We start from the raw sequence: 17,090 nt of genomic DNA on the forward strand, positions 1-17,090 counted from the left end.
CAGAGCCTCATACCCTATTTTCCATGTCCCATTGCTAAGGCTTTTCCAGAAGGACCCAACACAAATACGGTCAGTGTTTGATCCCCTATCTGAGGTCAAGACCCTCTGAACACTGCACATTGGCTGGACATCATTCTTCACCCCTGGGTTCCTCCCTTCTCAGTCTCTAGCTATCCAGTTGTCCCATGGATAGGCTAGTTGCTTTCCCCTTTCACCCCAGAGCCCTTTCTCTTGGAGACAGTCCAGGCCCAACCCTCTTGAACTAGATTTTGAAAAACCAAAAGCCCCCTATCTCCTGATTTTCACTCCCTGAACTAGGGGAGGGGGAGTCCACTGGACTAGGGCTGGGGATTATCTTAAACACCCTGCCATGATGTTCCAGGCCATGATGAACTGCATGTATAGTGGTGGTTCCATAACAAATCAAAAGCATCTCAGTGTAACATCACTTTACAATGTTGGCATGGTGAAAAAGTCACCAATGATTCAGAGCTCAGAATGTAATCTAATGAAGGATGCGTGACTATACTTAACCCTTTTCTTCACTGTGGGTTAAGAGGTCCAACCCCTCTTGTACCCCAACATTTCTCCATTTCTTCACGAACTCTCCTTCCAGTAATCAGAGGGCAAAGCTTTCATAACAGGATGGAAGATAAGGTTGATCCTATAAACTCAACTCTGAGAAAGGCATCTGGGCTAGGAGCCAGACCCAGGCTTCCACCCCATCCTTCAGACCCTGGAAGGACAGAGTGGCCTTGCAAGGACCAGGAGGAAATGCAGAGGACATCTGTCCATTTGTGACCACAACCCAATTTTGCTGAGAACTTGCCATGCTTTCAGACTAGAAGTGGGCTATTTAAACCAACGTTGTCAGATCTGAATTTCTCCATGGCCTAAGTAAAGCAGTTTTGGGCTCACACTTGTCCCACATAACTATGAAGCTGAGTCTGAGCAGTCCGATTAGGAACACATAGCTGGGAACTGCCCAGCCGCAAATAGGATGTGCAGGGGGAAAACCAAGCTTTCCGTTTCAGGAAACCTGCTGACATAGGAAATGCTTCTGTTTTTCTGCAGAAATGCTGCCTTCAGTGGACAAAATTCAGCCACAATCAAGCTAATTGAATGCACAAATGTAATATTTTTGCAGGGTACCTCCGATTTAATGCTTGATGAAATCGTGTCTTTCGCATATATTTACAAAAGCTTTTCTTCATCCAGACATGTCTGTTAAAATTGCTTATAGATGCTGAGATAGCAAATCACTCTTCTAATGTAATGAGATAAGTCATCTCTATAAACTTTGCTTGCTCAAATGTACTCGCATAAAAGAAATCAGGCTACAGGCTTTTTTCAATAAATAGAATGAACAACTAGAACTTGATGGCTATAGCATGTTCTGCCTCATTGCTGTGGGATGTGTAAAATTGTGCTCTCTCTCTCTCTCGCTCTCTCTCTTTCTCTGTAGCAGTTTTCATTTTGATAGTTGATGGAAAAAGGAGGTCAAATAAACTGATGTGGGTAAGAAGCCAAAGCCATTTGTCAAAACGCAAGCAAAGGCCTGGAGATTGGAGTCATTTAAAGACTAAAAATTGATTTAAAATATTTCTGTCCTCAAATCATTTTTCTTGCTAAATGTAGCTACTTTGTGAGCCTAGTTTCCCCTGCTTTAGCTATCTTTACTAATAATTCATACCACAGGAACTTCACTGACTGGGGAAGATTTATATACACGGTCATTTGCCCATAGCCTAGGAAAACGGAGAAGCCACCACCGTGCCAGAAAGCCTAACTGTCCATCTCACACATGACCTGGGGGTTCACAACACAAGTCCATTGTGTATGGTCGCTTGGGTTGACCACCGCACAACTTCAGGGGAAGTAACCTACACACAGACCAAGGTGTACAGAATACGGGGAAAAATCATGCCTTGGTTGTGGTGCCATGGTGCAGTAAGTTTCCATGGCTACGCCACACATCCATGGCTTTTATTCTTCAAAAAATAAAATCAGCCCCTTTTTTTGTGGTTATCAGCACACAACATGTGAAAGCCTGCCTGGCGCCCTTGCCCCTGTCTTGGTAAAGTGGATTTCACATCTCCAAGGTGGTCATCTCTGCCCTGAGAGATGCCCTGGGACGGCAGTGGGACGGGACACCCTGTCTTGCCCCGTGCTCCTCCCGCCACCGTTCTCTGCGAGGCCTGGAGCTCTTTGAAGGCCCACATATTTGCTCATCTGAATCACTGCTCCTGTCAGTGTTGCCCAGCCCCCTCAGTTTCCGAGTTCAGAGTGATAATTTGGGGTTAAAGAGAAAGGCCCTGCTTCTTCTGCAGTTCCCTGAACTCTGCTGCAAGCCCACGGAAGAGTACATTTCTGGATTTGGGAATCAATTCTAATATGCTTTGGAGGTCACGTTTGATCAAACACCGTCTTTGCATAACCTCCTTTTGAAAGAGCATCTCAGTGGTCTGAGGGGGACTTTACAGCCCCCTAGTGATTCCAGCTTTGTTCTGTCCAAATTTCATCTGAAGTTTTGCCCAAGGGGTCACGATAGCAGACCAGTCAGCTGGCAGGTGGATTTCACTTGCCCAACGCTTTGCAGCTGCTATAGTTGTTTTAACTGAACTTAGGGGGCAGATGTCCACCGTGTCTACAGATCCCCCTTTACACACCAATTTCCCCTCCCTGCCCAGTCTCTGCAGTCTGCAGTTTTCGCTCCACCAGCCGGGCGTCAGGATTTGACCTATGATACAAAGATCCCGACCAGGAGGGAATGTAGTGCAAGGGTATAGAGGGTCCTGTCCACTCATCCTTGGCCCTGGCCATACCCTGCTTGGGGAAAGTCCTTAAATTAGCAGCCACCTTCAGGGCCAGGGAAGGAGTCCAAACATAGCACCTTCCCCCCCTGCAAGCACACATGTGTGCTTGTGAAAAATCTCTTGCAAGGACGTCGCGGAAACCAGTGACTCCAGGGAAGGGCTGGTTGGCAGGGGGGTCTCGGGGGAGCAAGGGGCAAATATAGTCTTTACAGCATGGAGTCACCAAAGACACACTGTCAGAGGCGTGGACCTACCAGCTGTGGCCATGGCCAATATTCAGACCTGGCCCCTAAGAATGTGCATGGAGAGCTTCCTCCCAGCTGTCGGACTTCACCTTGGATTCCAGGATGCAGCTCAGATGTTCTCTTCTCATGGTCATCATTCCCAATCTGCCCATCAGAAGACATTAGCTTCCCCTCCACTCTCCCAATCCACCTGCGTCAGCCCTCCTTGCAGGAAAACTGCAGCCTGGCTCGCTGGCGGCCAGTTCTGGAGCAGGAGCGGGAAAGAACTGATTCCAGCTGCTAGTATTTGCAGTATTAGCTAAACAGAATCCACTCCCTCATCCCGCCCTCTACTTGCTTCCACCTAATTTACCTGCAGGGAGATGAGCACGGAAGACTTAGTCTGGGATTTTCCCCAAGGTCCTCTCTTCCCCTGGGCATGTAGTGCTGCCCTAGAGATCACATTAAATGGAAATGTTCTCCACCTGCACTGGCCAATATGCTAGCTGCAGACACAGTGGATACTGAGCTTTGGAAATGTGGGTGGTAGCTGCGCGTGGTGGTGAATGCCTATAATGCCAACACTCAGGGAGGCTGAGGCAGGAGGACTGAAAGTTTGTGCTTTGGCTGGGCAACTTAGCAGGACCCTATCTCAAAAACTAAAAGGTCCAGGATGTATAGGATGTAGCTCAGTTCAAACACCCTGGTTCAATACGCAGTACTGAAAAAAAAAAAAAAGAGGGAGGGAGGAAAAAAGGAAAGAAGGAAGTGGAAATGTGGATAATGTGACTGAAGAACTAAATTTTAACTTGGTATAGGTTAAATTCATTTATACTTGAATAGCCACATCTGGTTAGTGGCTATGGTATCTGAGCTTTCTTCCCTTAGGGAAAGCTTTGCCAGTTGAAAAATATGATCTGAAGCATGTTTGATTTTTATGCAGTTAAATGGAAAGCGTGGCCAAAGCCTTAGTTGTTTCTAAAGTAAAAATAAGAGTTTATTCATGACACAGTACACAGGGGGCAAAGTGTTTCACGTCACAGACTTCACTTCCGACTCCTCGGAATGCTCATTTCTTTGGCTTAAAGGAGAGGCTAGACAGGAAGCCGGGCACCCTAAGCAACTAGAAGGGGCTGGGGGCAGCGCTAACGTGTCTTCATGAGGAGCAGCTGGGGGTCTGTTAGTCGCAAGCGGATTCTCAAGGACATTAGAGGGGCAGGGAGCCCACAGTTCAGTCGTCTCCACCGCACAGGTACAGCAGCGCTTTCTGGTAGTCACCCTTGGTGTCTTGCTGCAAGTGGCCACCGAGAAAAGAGAAGGTTGTATTAGAAGTCAGGCCAGCATCCTCGGGAGCCTCCGGGCAGCCTCGGACACAGTGGAGCCCCTCTTGAGGCTGAGAGAGCAGACTCTGCAGGCCCTTCTGTGGGCTGGGGCCCAAGGGCCTCTAGGGGGGTGGGGGTTGGTTCCAAAGGTGCTTGGGGAACTTAAGTTCCCAGATGGTTGTGAGGCCCTGCAGACACCTCGCTTTCCTCCCCCACCCCCACCCCACTGCTGTCCCATGACTCCTAAGGTACCATGGAAGTAAGATTCTCAAGTGGAAGTAAGACGCTGGACTTTGAACATGCACCCTTATTAAACCGGGGGCCACCAAACCCACCTCTAAGTTTACCCTTGTTGACTACAGACAGGTCCCTGGCACTGTCGAGATCTCTTAGAAAGGGGATTTGCAAAGCCTGTATGAACCAGGCATTGGGGACCATGGTGAATGCAGCCTCCCCTTCTACACCATTCCCCCTTTCTCTAAAACGCAGAGGAAATACACAGATTAAAGAGATGGGAGTTGTGAATAAATACTGCCAGGCCTTTCTGAGACGTTTTCAAGAAATAGACGTGAAACAGACGTAAAATAGAGTATAAATTTAACTGGTCTTCAAAGTCTCTTCTGGAGGTCACCAATTCTCAGAGACTCAGAGTAACAGATGTGGGGAATAGAAAACACTGGCCTGATTCCACAGAGTGCAGGACCAGTCCTAATGGTGGTTTCAAAATAAATCCCTGGGATTTGATGACCAGCATCTCTTCCCCAGAGAATGAGAAAATAGGAACTCATCATTCTACTATTGTTGACTGTCTACCTGCCTGAGGACCCCAGGAAGGTGACCTAGACGTCGACACCCTGTGGATGGCTAGGCAGGGCACAGCTAGCTCCATGGGACTCACCTGGATGAAGGAGTACAGGGACTTGCCATACTTCTTCTTGAACTCGGACCTAATTTTCAACATGTCCACTTCACAGCGGGAGACCATGATTCTGATCAGGACTTTATCTCGGGTTCCCTTGCCCTGCAAGTCAAGTTGGTGTGCCAGGTTAAATTCCTGACCATGCTATCATTGAAAAGGCAACTACTACACTCTCTGGCACATGTGTGGCTCTCTAAAGGACTGAAACAATTCCCTTCAGAAAAAGGAGCATTGAATTCCAAATACAGCAGGGTCTAATCAGCACAAACCCTGCTCTGGGCATTTGATAAATATACACTGAGCACCTACACCTGGCTCTGCTCTCAATCTGTGAGCTTCTATTCACAATGAGAGTCTGCAACTCTCAGGACTCAGAGAACGAGCCAGGGCATGGCTTTCCGGGGCTCTAAGCCAGCATGGATGGAACGGGCAGTGAGGACCTCAGAGTCTACTTCCGGAGCCCCAGGCAGAGGCATATGTGGCAAAGGACCCAAGGAGAGATGGCAGAGGCCAGCCATGTGGGCAAGGGAGGTGCTGCAGGGAAAAGCAGCAAGGCCCAGAGGCCAGAACACACAGGAACATTCAGGGTGTGGAAGACAGGATGGGGTTTGCCTAGGGCGAGGCATAGGGCTGGCTTTGGAGCCAGCCAGATGCAGGTTCAGGCAGGCTGAGGCTCTGTAAGTGCCAGTCTCTTCATTATAAAGAATAACCTGGAATTCCAGCAATCTGAGAGCCTGAGGCAGGAAGATAGCAAGTTCGAGCCCAGCCTGGGCAACTTGGTTACTAAGCAAGACCCTGTTTCAAATAAAGAGCAAAAAAGGGCTGGGGATGTAGCTCAGGGGGAAGGCCCAGGGTTCAATCCCTAGTAATCCTCTTCAAAAAATAAGAATTCCTGCCAGGGTGTAAGGCCAGTGAGGTGCACACCAGGCACGGCAGAGCAGGCGCCCCAGCTCTTCTGAACACCACCACCAGGTGTCAGAACCACTGGCCCTCGCATTTCCCCTCCAGGGGCACTTTATTCTCCACCTGTACCCAAACATACGTTCACACAGGTCAGGGAGGATGGGCCTGTGGTTTCCTCTGTTAGACACTGCTGCAGCTGCCCAGCACGTGTCTACATGCAGATACCAGGTCCCTTCCTCCACCCATGCGTCAAGGACGCTTATCAGTTTGGGGTACAGAAGCAGAGCAGCTGAGTGTGGAAGGCAGCCCGCACCTTCATGGAGTCATACAGCCGGTCAGCGAAGTACAGGGGCTTGTTCTGGATGCACTGCACTGTGGAGAGAGGAAAACACGTCAGGGCCCAGCACCATCTCCCCGGCACCAGGAGTCGATGACATTCCTGGGTACCAAGCAGAAATGAGCTGGTGCACCCCAAGGGAGCTGCAGGGTGTGAAGAGCCAAGGGAAACCGGGGGCTCCTCTGAAATGCGAGGTCACTGTGGTTCCAACCAGGGGACTCCGAGGGCTGCAGACAGCAGTGTGCACACGTGCACATGTGCTCTCCCCACAGTGACCTCTTTCTCTCCTATCATCTTAGTCCTTCCCAACTCTGCTCAATGTAAGCCCCTATTCAGCATCATGTCCTTAAATTTCTATAGTTAAGATTATAAAATGATGCAAATCACAGAGAAGACACGCTGCCAACCAGGCTCGAAGGAAGAGGGTGGCCGCTTGTCCCTCCTGCTTCTGTACTGTCCCCTGAAAGCTGATGTCCGAGAGGGTAGAATGGGCCAGGCCTGCTTACCCAGGTTCAGGAAGGCATTTTCCAGGTCTCCTTTGACTTCCTTCTTGATACTCTCCAACATGTCATAAGGGCTGTAGCTCTTGTATCTCTCAAATACTAAAGAAGAGCAGCAAATAATTATTGCATCAGAGCCGCTAGTCAAAGCTGCGGTGATCACCCATGTCAGTGTGTGCCGTGATAAAAATAAATGACGATGGTCCCAGAGAGCACCTCAGTGGTTTTAGGTTGCCATGGAAAACCAGAGCCGACCTTGCACCAGTCAGTCCTGGAGCAGCTGGGTCATAAACCTGTCCCAAGCGACATTGCTCAGGCCACAGAGTGTGACCATCCCCATCTCCATTATTCCCCGAGTGGACCCCATTCTGCCTGGATGCCACCAGACACAGCAGGGCGTACCCAGCCAAGTCCTTTACTTCAGCAAATGTGGCAAGATACAGTGACCCTCAAAGAAGAGGGGAAGTAGCTGGGTGTGGTGATGCACACCCATGATCCAGCACCCGGGGGGCTGAGGCAAAGGGACACAAGTGTGAGCCCAAGCCGGGCAACCTAACAACTTAGCAAGATCCTGTCTCAAACTTAAAAATATAAAAAAGGACTGGGGATGGAGCTCAGTGCAAAGGGCTTCGGTTCAATCCTCAGTACAGGAATAAGAAGGGGTGGGGAAGAGAGGAAGAGGAAGAAGTAAGCTAAAGCACTAAACATGGAAACTATTTTGGGGGAGAGCAGGATGGGAGCCTGTTCGAGCGCCCAGTGAGCATGAGCCTTTCCTGGGCAGATCTGAGGCCCAGCACAGACGTCACAGGGCCACCTGAGCAGCCCTGGGGACCAGGGTCTCCCCGGCATGGCACCCACCTTTCTGCAGGTGGCAAACACTCCGCTCGGTCATGATGCTAATCCACTTGGGAACATCCGTTCCTTTCCTCTTCACGCCGGCGTCGTAGAGATCCTGGAGATCACAGCCAATGGAGCAAGGTTGTGAGCAATGTCACATGAGAACCCCAAATGCCACACGCCCCAAGTGTCGAGTGAGCAAGGATGACTGTGCTGCAAACATGGCCAAGATGCACACTGAATCACAAGGGCCTTCTAGAGGCACAGACAGAGGCAGTGTAAGACTGAGGACCATTTGTACAAGCAGTGCTGTGCACATCTCCCCCCTGAGCACAAGAAGAAAAGGGAGAGCTCATGGTGCAAACAGGCATAAGCACGTCTGAGCACGTTTCGTAGCCCATAAGCTAACGGTCATCTACTAAAGACACCGACAGGCCAGGCTTCTCAGAAACTCAGGAAGTGACAGAGCAGGAAAAGCAGCTAGTCTCATCTCATTTTCAGTTTCTGGAAAACTTAGGAGCTGTTAATAATGCTAAGAATGGCAGGAAGGTTAAGACTAAGTAAGGATTCATCCAGTGATCCTCTGCTATCTGGGAGCTATGAAACTCAGTTTCTATTGCTGTATTTTCACCTCTTCTCCATCTCTCACTAAAAGTGCTGTGTAGAATACACTGAATTTTAAAACTAAAATGAATTTAAATTAATTTTTCTCCTACAACTTTTATGACATGCTTTGAGATAACTGCTGACCCTTTTGTCAAATTGTCCCAAGCAGACCAAATCAGCCTCTCGAACAGTTCTGAGGGACTTCAGCAGAGTTCTACTAGGACAGCGCCACTGCCCACTACGGTAACACAAAAAGCCTCCCTCCTGGTTGTGCCTCAGTCTCCTGCTTCCCACTCGCTCATGCCATTGGTGCGCACAGCCAAGCCACCCTGCAGAAACCATGCTTCCACACAGGCAGTGCCCAAAAGCACACGTGGAGCCCACTCTTCCTGTGGTGGCTGCCACCAGCATTCTGTGGGAACATATCAAACCAACGTTCTCTGCTTGTGTGGGTCTAAGATGTGGTCCCAGCTCTCTGACACCCTCCCTTCCAGAGGTGGGTCCTCAGCACCTCCTGCTGACAAGAATGGACACAGGGACAATTGTGACAACAGTGTGTCACTCCTGGGATTAGGCCCCCAAGGTTCAGATCCCTCACCCAGGACAGCTGAATGCCATACTGTGAGGACACCCAGATGACTGTAGGTAGACACTAAGGTGTCCTGCCAACAGTCCCGTGGGCCACCAGACCCCATCAGTCAAGCCCTCAGGTGACCACTGTCCTGGTCAACACTCTGTAATCTCACTGAGACCCTGGGCCAAGCCACCTGGCTGTGTCACTCCCCAGTTCCTAACCCAAGAAACTGAGAGAGATTAAGTGTTTGTTGTTGGTAGTGGTGGCAGTGTTTTTAGTACCAGGGGTAAAACCTAAGGGTGCTCGACCTACTGAGCTACATCCCCGGTCCTTTTTTAGTTTTCTTATTTTGAGACAGAGTCTTGCTAAGTTGCTCAGGCTGGCCTCAAAACTTGCAATCCTTCTGCCTCAGCCTCCTGAGTAGTCCACTGAGTTTAGAGGTAACTTATTACAGAGACATAGATAACTACACAGGGTCTTCAAAGTCTGACCAGAAATAGAAACTCAAACTAAAAACCTTGGCACTTACCCGGGCATCTTGGTCAATGAGCTCATAATCAATGACAGAGCCATCCTCTGCTCTTCTACCCTATAGGAAAAAAATGAAGGCCATCGAATCTATTTTTTGTGTAGTTTTGAAACTGCAAATCTTTGCTCCCCAATTCATACAACCCACAATTTCATTTCCTAAACAAATGCCCACTAATATTTTTCTTTCATTTTGAGTCTAGAGAAGACGAGAAAGGGTGACATAATCAAGGCCTCACCCCACCCCTGATGAGGTAGACCTATAATTCTTTCCTCTAGAGGAGAAATAAGCAGGGGACACATGGTAAACAACAATAACCCAGGGCCCTAACAAGGCGGGAAATGCAGAGGAAGAGAGAACTCCTGCAGGGAGCAGGGTCCTGAGTCTGGGAAGGACGGGGTGGGGCCTGAGCCAGACCCTAGCCCAGGATTCAGAGGACACAAGGACCACAGTGCTGCCAAGAGAGGCCCAGAGAGCAGCAGCAGGGAGTGTGGATTAGATGCAGAAATGGGTTTCGATCAGGGCAGTAACATGGTGAAAGTGGTCCATCAAAAGCTCCACGGAGGAGGGAGCAGAGGAAGAGAGGGGAGCCAGGGAGCTATCACAGAGGTGCTCGTGGCCAGGAGGCAGCGCACAAACAAAGTCATTCTCCATCAGGCTCCTGAAGAAAAGCTTCTCTCTCCCTCTCCTGGGTGTGGCCGGAACTGAGATTCACAGAGGAGACACCTTTCATCCCTGTGAATGTTCACCTCAGAGCCCACTGTAGACAAAGGACGACGTGGGCAAAAGCCCTCATTAAGAAGCAGAGATGAGAGGTCACTCCTGGTGGGCCCTGTGAGGCCCCAGATAGAGGCAACGTGACCTTCCTGAATCACACGGTGAGGGCTGGTGCATGAATCGAGGCCGGAATTTGAGGGCTGCCTGTTCCTGCCTGGCCCCCAAAGTCCAATTGTCCATGCGGTTTCTCAGGATAAGAAATCCTATCAAAAATGACAACTCAAAAAAAAAAAAAAATGACATCTCTGTAGCAACGGGTGCAAACCTGCTGTCGAGAAGGCAGTGGGATTTCGGATTCAGGCACAGAGGATTTGGCTAATTCGCTCCGGAGTATAAAATGAGGGATGTGGCTTCCCTGGAAGGAAGGAAGGGCAAAGGAAGAAACCAACCTTGGCGAGGGCAACCATCAGCTTTCGGAAGTCACCAGACGTGTCAGAAATGATGTCCTTCTCCAGGTCAGTCTTGTACACTTGAAAAACAGCACATCTACATGAGGCTTCCTGCCTGTGAAGCTGACAGCCACCCAGCCCAGCAACCCTACCCACCCACCAAGGCCCCAAACGAAGGAGTGGCTGGGTTGCTATGGAAGCATCCAATATTCTGAACCCCAAACTGAAAGTCAACTCTCTAGAATGACTTGATCCCCCATGAATTCCAGTGTTGGCGTTATCAGTGACAAGGAATAGACAGGTTTAAATCAAATCGGGCTCTTCAGGCTCTCTCTGGACTTGAAATACTGGTTCCCAACCTTCTTAACTATGAATAATCACTTTCAATATTAACAAAGTTGGTGTCACCCCCCCAAACACACATAATTATTAGTATTATTCACAGATTAAGAAAATGCACCAATAGCAAAAGCTAGTACAAATTAAATAATATTTTTGAAGGAATTTATATCTCATTATTCAAAATAGTATCCACACTGCAATGCAGTAGCAACATGAGCTGCGTTTCCTACTCCACCCATTGCCTCCTGTACTGCTTGGTGTACGTAGGTTGGTGGGTCTCCTGCAATAATTTTTCACTTATCCACAGTGCAGACTTGGGAACTTCATAAACAGAGACTAGACAGCGTCTGGTATATGGAACCCATAGGTAGAACTTTCTACTTCTCCCCATTAGATCTTTTTCTGAAATACATTGTTTCCTTTCCTTTCCCTCCTGCCTATCCCTTCGCAGGCATTCTAGTTGGAGCGGAACAGTGAAATCACAGGCAATAAGGAGATGGAGGAAGGGACCGGGGCCTGGGCCATTCCAAACCCTGACCCAGGCCGCCATGACAGAGTAGGACACTGGGCTGGGAGCCAGACTCACAGACAGGGCCACTCACTTTCCTTGTAGACTCTGTTAATTTCCTGCAGCTCCTGGTTCGTTCTGGAGCAGATGATCTCGATGAGAGAGTCCTCATCGGTCCCCAGCCCCTGGGAACCAAGAAACACAGACATCAGCAGTCTGGTGCACCCCTGCCCCATCTCCCTGATCTCCACCAGGTGAGCTAGAAACCAGCTGAGGCAGGTCTGTCAGAATTCTTCTTTCCATAGTCTACTGAGTTATCTGGTATATTTTTCTATTCTTTAAAAGAATTCTTCACCAGCCAGGTATGGTGGTACACACTTGTAATCCCAGCACTCAGGAGACTGAGGCAGGAGGATTTTGCAAGTTCGAGGCCAGCCTGGGCTACATAGCGAGCTCAAGGATAGCCTGAACTACAGAGCAAGACACTGTCTCCAAAAAAAAAAGAAAAAAGAAAAAAATGCTTCACCAGAACATAAGATGGTATGTTTCAGTTCAACTGTATTTTTTTGTTTTGCGGTACTGGGGATTGAACCCAGGGCCTCGTGTATAATAAACAAAGCTGTGGTTTTATTTATTCACTTATTTTTAAAGGGTGAATGGGAAGAGACAGCAATAGAATACACCAAAATTCAAAGTAGTGATAGGCTTATTAAGTAACTTTCTCTTCTATTTTTATTTTTTCATTTCTATAATAGCCACCCCTTATTTTAATAGCTGAGAAACAACTTTCTTCAATAAACAACTCACTAATCTAAAATTATGCAATACAAAATATTTTATGTTGTCACATACAGCCAGCATTGGAAGATTAGGATAAGCCTTCTTACCAGAGAAAGGTACAGTTATGATAAAATTTTTAGCTTCTCTTCTTTGAAATGTAAAATTGGGTTAGTGTTAAAAATTTCATTCTTGTATTCCCATTTCTCCCTGATTATTATGCACTCTTCGGGCACTTTAGGCAAGCAAAAGGAAATAATGACATGCCAAATAAACCTAGACACCAACACTTTATTAAGGAATAAGAATTCGATGAGTGATGTATTCAAATTTAATATATACACTTTTGAGCAAGCCAGATAGCTTGAAAGGACTCAATGAAACATGTATTTCAAAGCTGGCTTCATGATCAAAGTCAAGATTTAATAATCAGGATTTTCTAATACTTGTCTTTCCGAATATGGAAATATCACTTTGAACTAAGTAGAATTACAACTGTTTAAAATGTAAATCAATTATAAGGTATTAATACAATAAGAAACTTATCCACAAGAAAAGTGTGTCAGCTATTAATTAAATGTATTAGAGTTTATATGCCCCTGAAAAAAGTGGCTTCTATAATCTAAGCTAAGCCTCGGGTTAATAGCTGATTTTGAATTTTATTCTTAATCTAATCTTTGAGCCAAAGGTTTATCTTCCAGAATTTTTATCATGATTTGTACAGTTTCCAGCAAAGCCAAGAATTCCCCTTTTGTTAGTGAAAGGTTCACACAGCATTCTATACAGATGTTATAAAATGACTCCTGTGCATCTCTGAATATTTTATGAGGGGCAGTTTTTCAATCTCAAGGATGATAGAAATACAACCTAAAAGTTAATTCATGCTTTGGAAGAAAGGCTACATCCTGACAGTGTAGAACTACAAGATGGGCCTGGTAATATAAGCATTGTTTTTTCTATCCCTGATACACCAGGGTAACATCGGATAATTCTAATAGTGTTTTTATCTGCATTTGAAGGTGACCTTGGCAATTTCCAAAACTTGCCCCAAGCTTTCCACAGACTGCTCACAATCACAATCCCAAGGCCAACTTCTCGGGGGACATCTGGCAGATACTGCCACTGGTATCGCCAGAAGTCAAAACGGATTTTTAAAGCATAGTTTGGCTAACGTGTCTTCCAGCTTTATGGCTTTCAGAAGGGTACTCAACCATGATAGCTAATGGAAGAGCTGGCACGGGGTCAAAGACTTAGCAGGGAAAGCATCTTTCATTAGGTCCAATTGCAGAGATGATGACTGTGATGGACAGATCCCACGGGTCTGTCTGAAGACACTAGAACCAGTAACAGATATGAAGAAAATCACATGACTCACAACAGAATGGATTCTTGATGAAAATAAGGAAACTGATCTGAGTGTTGATGGTCAGAAGAAACCAGGAGAAACTGACCTGTGCAGATGTCTTCGAGCAGAATCATTAAATGCTGTTGACATGCCATCCTCCCTAGTTACACCCTCCCTGCAGCACAGTCTGCTGGGTAAGCTCAGAGCAAGTCCACTCGAGTAAACTGAGCAGAGCTCCAGATAAGCTGGACAGCTCAAGGAAGAGATTTAGCAACACAGCTTTCAGCAGCCCTGGAAATGCCCCATATGTAAAGCAGCCTCATTCTCAAGCTGCTCTCTGGGGAAAGGATGATAACTGAACTGTGACATTAGCTCTGTGACAGGCTTACAGCCAGGTCGGCTCACAATTCAGAAACAGTGACATCGCAGAAAACACTGAGACTGGAATAAAAAAAAAATCAGAGATGTGACTTCCTTCACCCTACTGAGGCTATGCCCAGTCAAGCCAGCAGAGTGCAGCATCAGATTACTCAAAGGGTTGCAAGCACATGGTGAAAAGGTCAGGTCCTCAGTCTTTGTTGGAACGTACATTTCCATATCCACATTTATGTAGCTATTATATTTAAATAACAGCTGGTGTTTTAGGTATCCACGAAAGTCAGAGGGTTTCAACTTAGAATTTTTACTCATTTATCCTAAAATTCCACAGTCAAAATAACTGCAGGAGAAAAATACAAAAGTATGTGCTGCAAGTCTTCGAACAAAACACAGGTACCAGCCACCATCTGCAATCACCCTTACGTGCACTATGCTGTTCCAACTGTGCCCAAACTTAAACAATGGAACATGACACGGAGAAGGTAGAGGGGGAAAAAAACCCCACAAGAGCTTGGGCAGAATTTGCAAGCTCTGCTTCACAAAAGCTCTTGAGTTTTTCTTTCTCCTTAATATCATAACATGTCTTTCTTAAGGAGGAAGTGTAATCAAGGAAGTAGTTTTCCCAAATGGTGTTCCAATCGCCCAGGTGGCAGCTGCTAACTGACTTCTCAGCATCGTGAAATTTTTGCAGTCTTTAAAAAAAAAGTAATTGAAATATTTTTGGTACAAATCCTGAAGCTTATAGCCTCGGTTCCTTCAAAAAAGAAAAATTCCAAATGAGACTTCAACAAAACTGAAAATCACCTAATTACTCTCGAAAAGCTGTAATTTACAAATATTAATGGGAGATTTGACAGCGGTGACATCTCACACGTGCTCACCTTCATGGAAGCTTTTAGCTCGGAAGCGTCATACTGAGCAGGTGTCTTCAATAGGCCCAAAATCACCGATTCCAGGTGGCCAGATAAGGCTGACTTCAGCGCTGACACGAGTTCCTTTAAAGAAACAGGCAATCACACAGAAAACGTGGTTAGTGACCAATACTGGCTTTCAAACTGGAGAGTACAACAAAAGTCCACCACTCTGTTTGTAAAGCAAGTTTGTGAGCCTTTAACCAGTCTGGGATCTCGGGTAAAACTCCTTCTACTGAGTTTCCATCATCAGACTCAGATGTTAGAAATTTAAAGATCAAGTTTGCCCTAAGAAGATCCACTAAAATCCACGAAATTTTGCCCACTCCTCCAATCACAAAAAGGACACCAGAAGGGCTGAGGGTGTGGCTCATTGGTAGAGCGCTTGCCTGGCACAAGGAAGGTCTTGGGTTCAGTCCCCAGCACTGGGGATGAAAGAGACAATGGAGTAGCAAGCAGTGCCTCCAACAGCTCCAAGGGTGAGGGCAATCACAGTACGAGTGGGAGTGGCAATGCCCCATGGGAGGCAGATTTTGTTCTAGGGTCGAGGAGTCCACCTGCCAAGGAGGTGGGTAAATGGGGAACCCTGGGAAAGCACAGCTCTTGTGGCTGCTAAGATCCCACAAGCGTTTGTGCAGCTGTTCTGGAGATGGTGCCTCAAAGCCTCCAGAAGGACCCAGGGGCCCCACCATGGCTAGAAGTAGTTGCAAAGCTTCTCGATGCAATCGCTTCATCTAACACTGAGCAAATAACCTCCTAGTCCACACCAAGTCAGGGCGGAGTTAGTGGAGGCAACAGGGACCCCAGTTCCCAGTGGTCCCCTGACCTCCCACTGGATGCGCTTTCTTAAGGGCTCTGCTGTCACCACGGAGACAAGATTTAAAGGCAGAGCTTTGAGTAGCACCCATGCATGTAGAGGGACAGCACTTATTCAATGTGGCTGTTAAAGATGAAGTCTTGGATTAAGCTTTGTACAAATCACGGGCATTGGGTGGTAGCTGAGCACTCTCACTGTAATTCTTCTCTCTCCCTACTCTGTGCCTCTTGCTTTCCAACAGCACCCATGGCATCTATAATGTTAGCCCAAAGATACCTGTAAACTTAAGAGGTGATCTGTCGCCTGCTTAAGACATCATCTTCTCAAATCACTCAGGGATGTCAAGAATATTAGAACTAATGAGGATATGAAAAACCCCCTAGACTAGTGCTTTGGCCCCCTGCTCTCTCCTGCTTCCCATTGTCCTAAGTACACCTTGTGCTTAGGAGTGGATATCCCAGTTGTAACAACAGCTTTCCACTGTGGAACTCTGAGGTTAGGTGAGGCTCAGCTCCCAGTTGTAACACCAGCTTTCCACTGTGGAACTCTGAAGTTAGGTGAGGCTCAGCTGACCTGGACACACCCCCATACCTGTTCTCTGCTCAGACCTCCTGGTTTCTTCTATTCTGGACTCTTCATAGGCATTCAACTTTCTGTTTCTTACAATGTCCCGCACAGGGCTCTGCACTTAAAAACTCCAGAAAGGCTTGCTACCTAATACACAACCATTCACGACATAAGGAAACCTTCCACCTGGCATCTGCTTGAATGAAAGAAACATGGAATCATGCCATGCCCCCAGCTCCTCTCCTCTTCTGCCACCTGTGTGTGGGTCTCCAAGCTCACCCTCAGGCAGCCTTGGTCCATGTCTTCACAGCACTCTGTCAACAACTCATTGAAATGCTAAGGCTCTGTTTCTAGAATCTCCTGCAGTGACTACTGTCTGCAGCTTATGAAACTTTCTATGAAAGACAATTCTCCCAGCCCAAGGCGAAGAGTCATCAAGAACCAGTAAGACAATGAGCTGTCTCCATGCACAGCACAGCCTGTGCAGTGGACGAACCCCACCATTATTCTGGTCGCATTTTCCCTCCACCAGGTTTTCTGAGAGTTTTGTTTTCCATCTATCAAATTTGAAATCAAGATCCAGGCTTCTACGCCTATGTGTACCTGGTGTTCCAAGACTGCAGCAACAGCTGCGTGAGCAATTCTGCACCTACTGTCCAAAATGGTGAACTCTGACCCAACAGGGGCTTGGCTCTACTAGCTCACAGGTCCT

The 17,090-nt window shown here is 47.3% G+C and overlaps 1 protein-coding gene across 1 annotated transcript in view; it reads right to left on the bottom strand.

The window, feature by feature from the left end:
- Positions 1–4,012: 4,012 nt before the first annotated feature.
- The window catches only part of Anxa2 (annexin A2), a 38,633-nt gene continuing 25,555 nt past the window's right edge, over positions 4,013–17,090 (bottom strand). The window contains exons 5-13 of the mRNA XM_004855718.3: positions 14,965–15,078; positions 11,678–11,768; positions 10,734–10,813; positions 9,568–9,627; positions 7,880–7,973; positions 7,028–7,123; positions 6,498–6,556; positions 5,261–5,383; positions 4,013–4,331 (exon numbers count right to left, since the gene is read on the bottom strand). Of these exons, the coding sequence (XP_004855775.2) occupies positions 4,272–4,331; positions 5,261–5,383; positions 6,498–6,556; positions 7,028–7,123; positions 7,880–7,973; positions 9,568–9,627; positions 10,734–10,813; positions 11,678–11,768; positions 14,965–15,078 (777 nt within the window). The 3' untranslated portion in view covers positions 4,013–4,271. The remainder of the gene's footprint in view (positions 4,332–5,260; positions 5,384–6,497; positions 6,557–7,027; positions 7,124–7,879; positions 7,974–9,567; positions 9,628–10,733; positions 10,814–11,677; positions 11,769–14,964; positions 15,079–17,090) is intronic.

This window comes from Heterocephalus glaber, unplaced genomic scaffold (genome assembly GCF_053883595.1).
Source record: "Heterocephalus glaber isolate CG9 unplaced genomic scaffold, H.glaber_assembly_v1.0 deba00001689, whole genome shotgun sequence".
In the NCBI taxonomy this organism is placed as follows: domain Eukaryota; kingdom Metazoa; phylum Chordata; class Mammalia; order Rodentia; family Bathyergidae; genus Heterocephalus; species Heterocephalus glaber.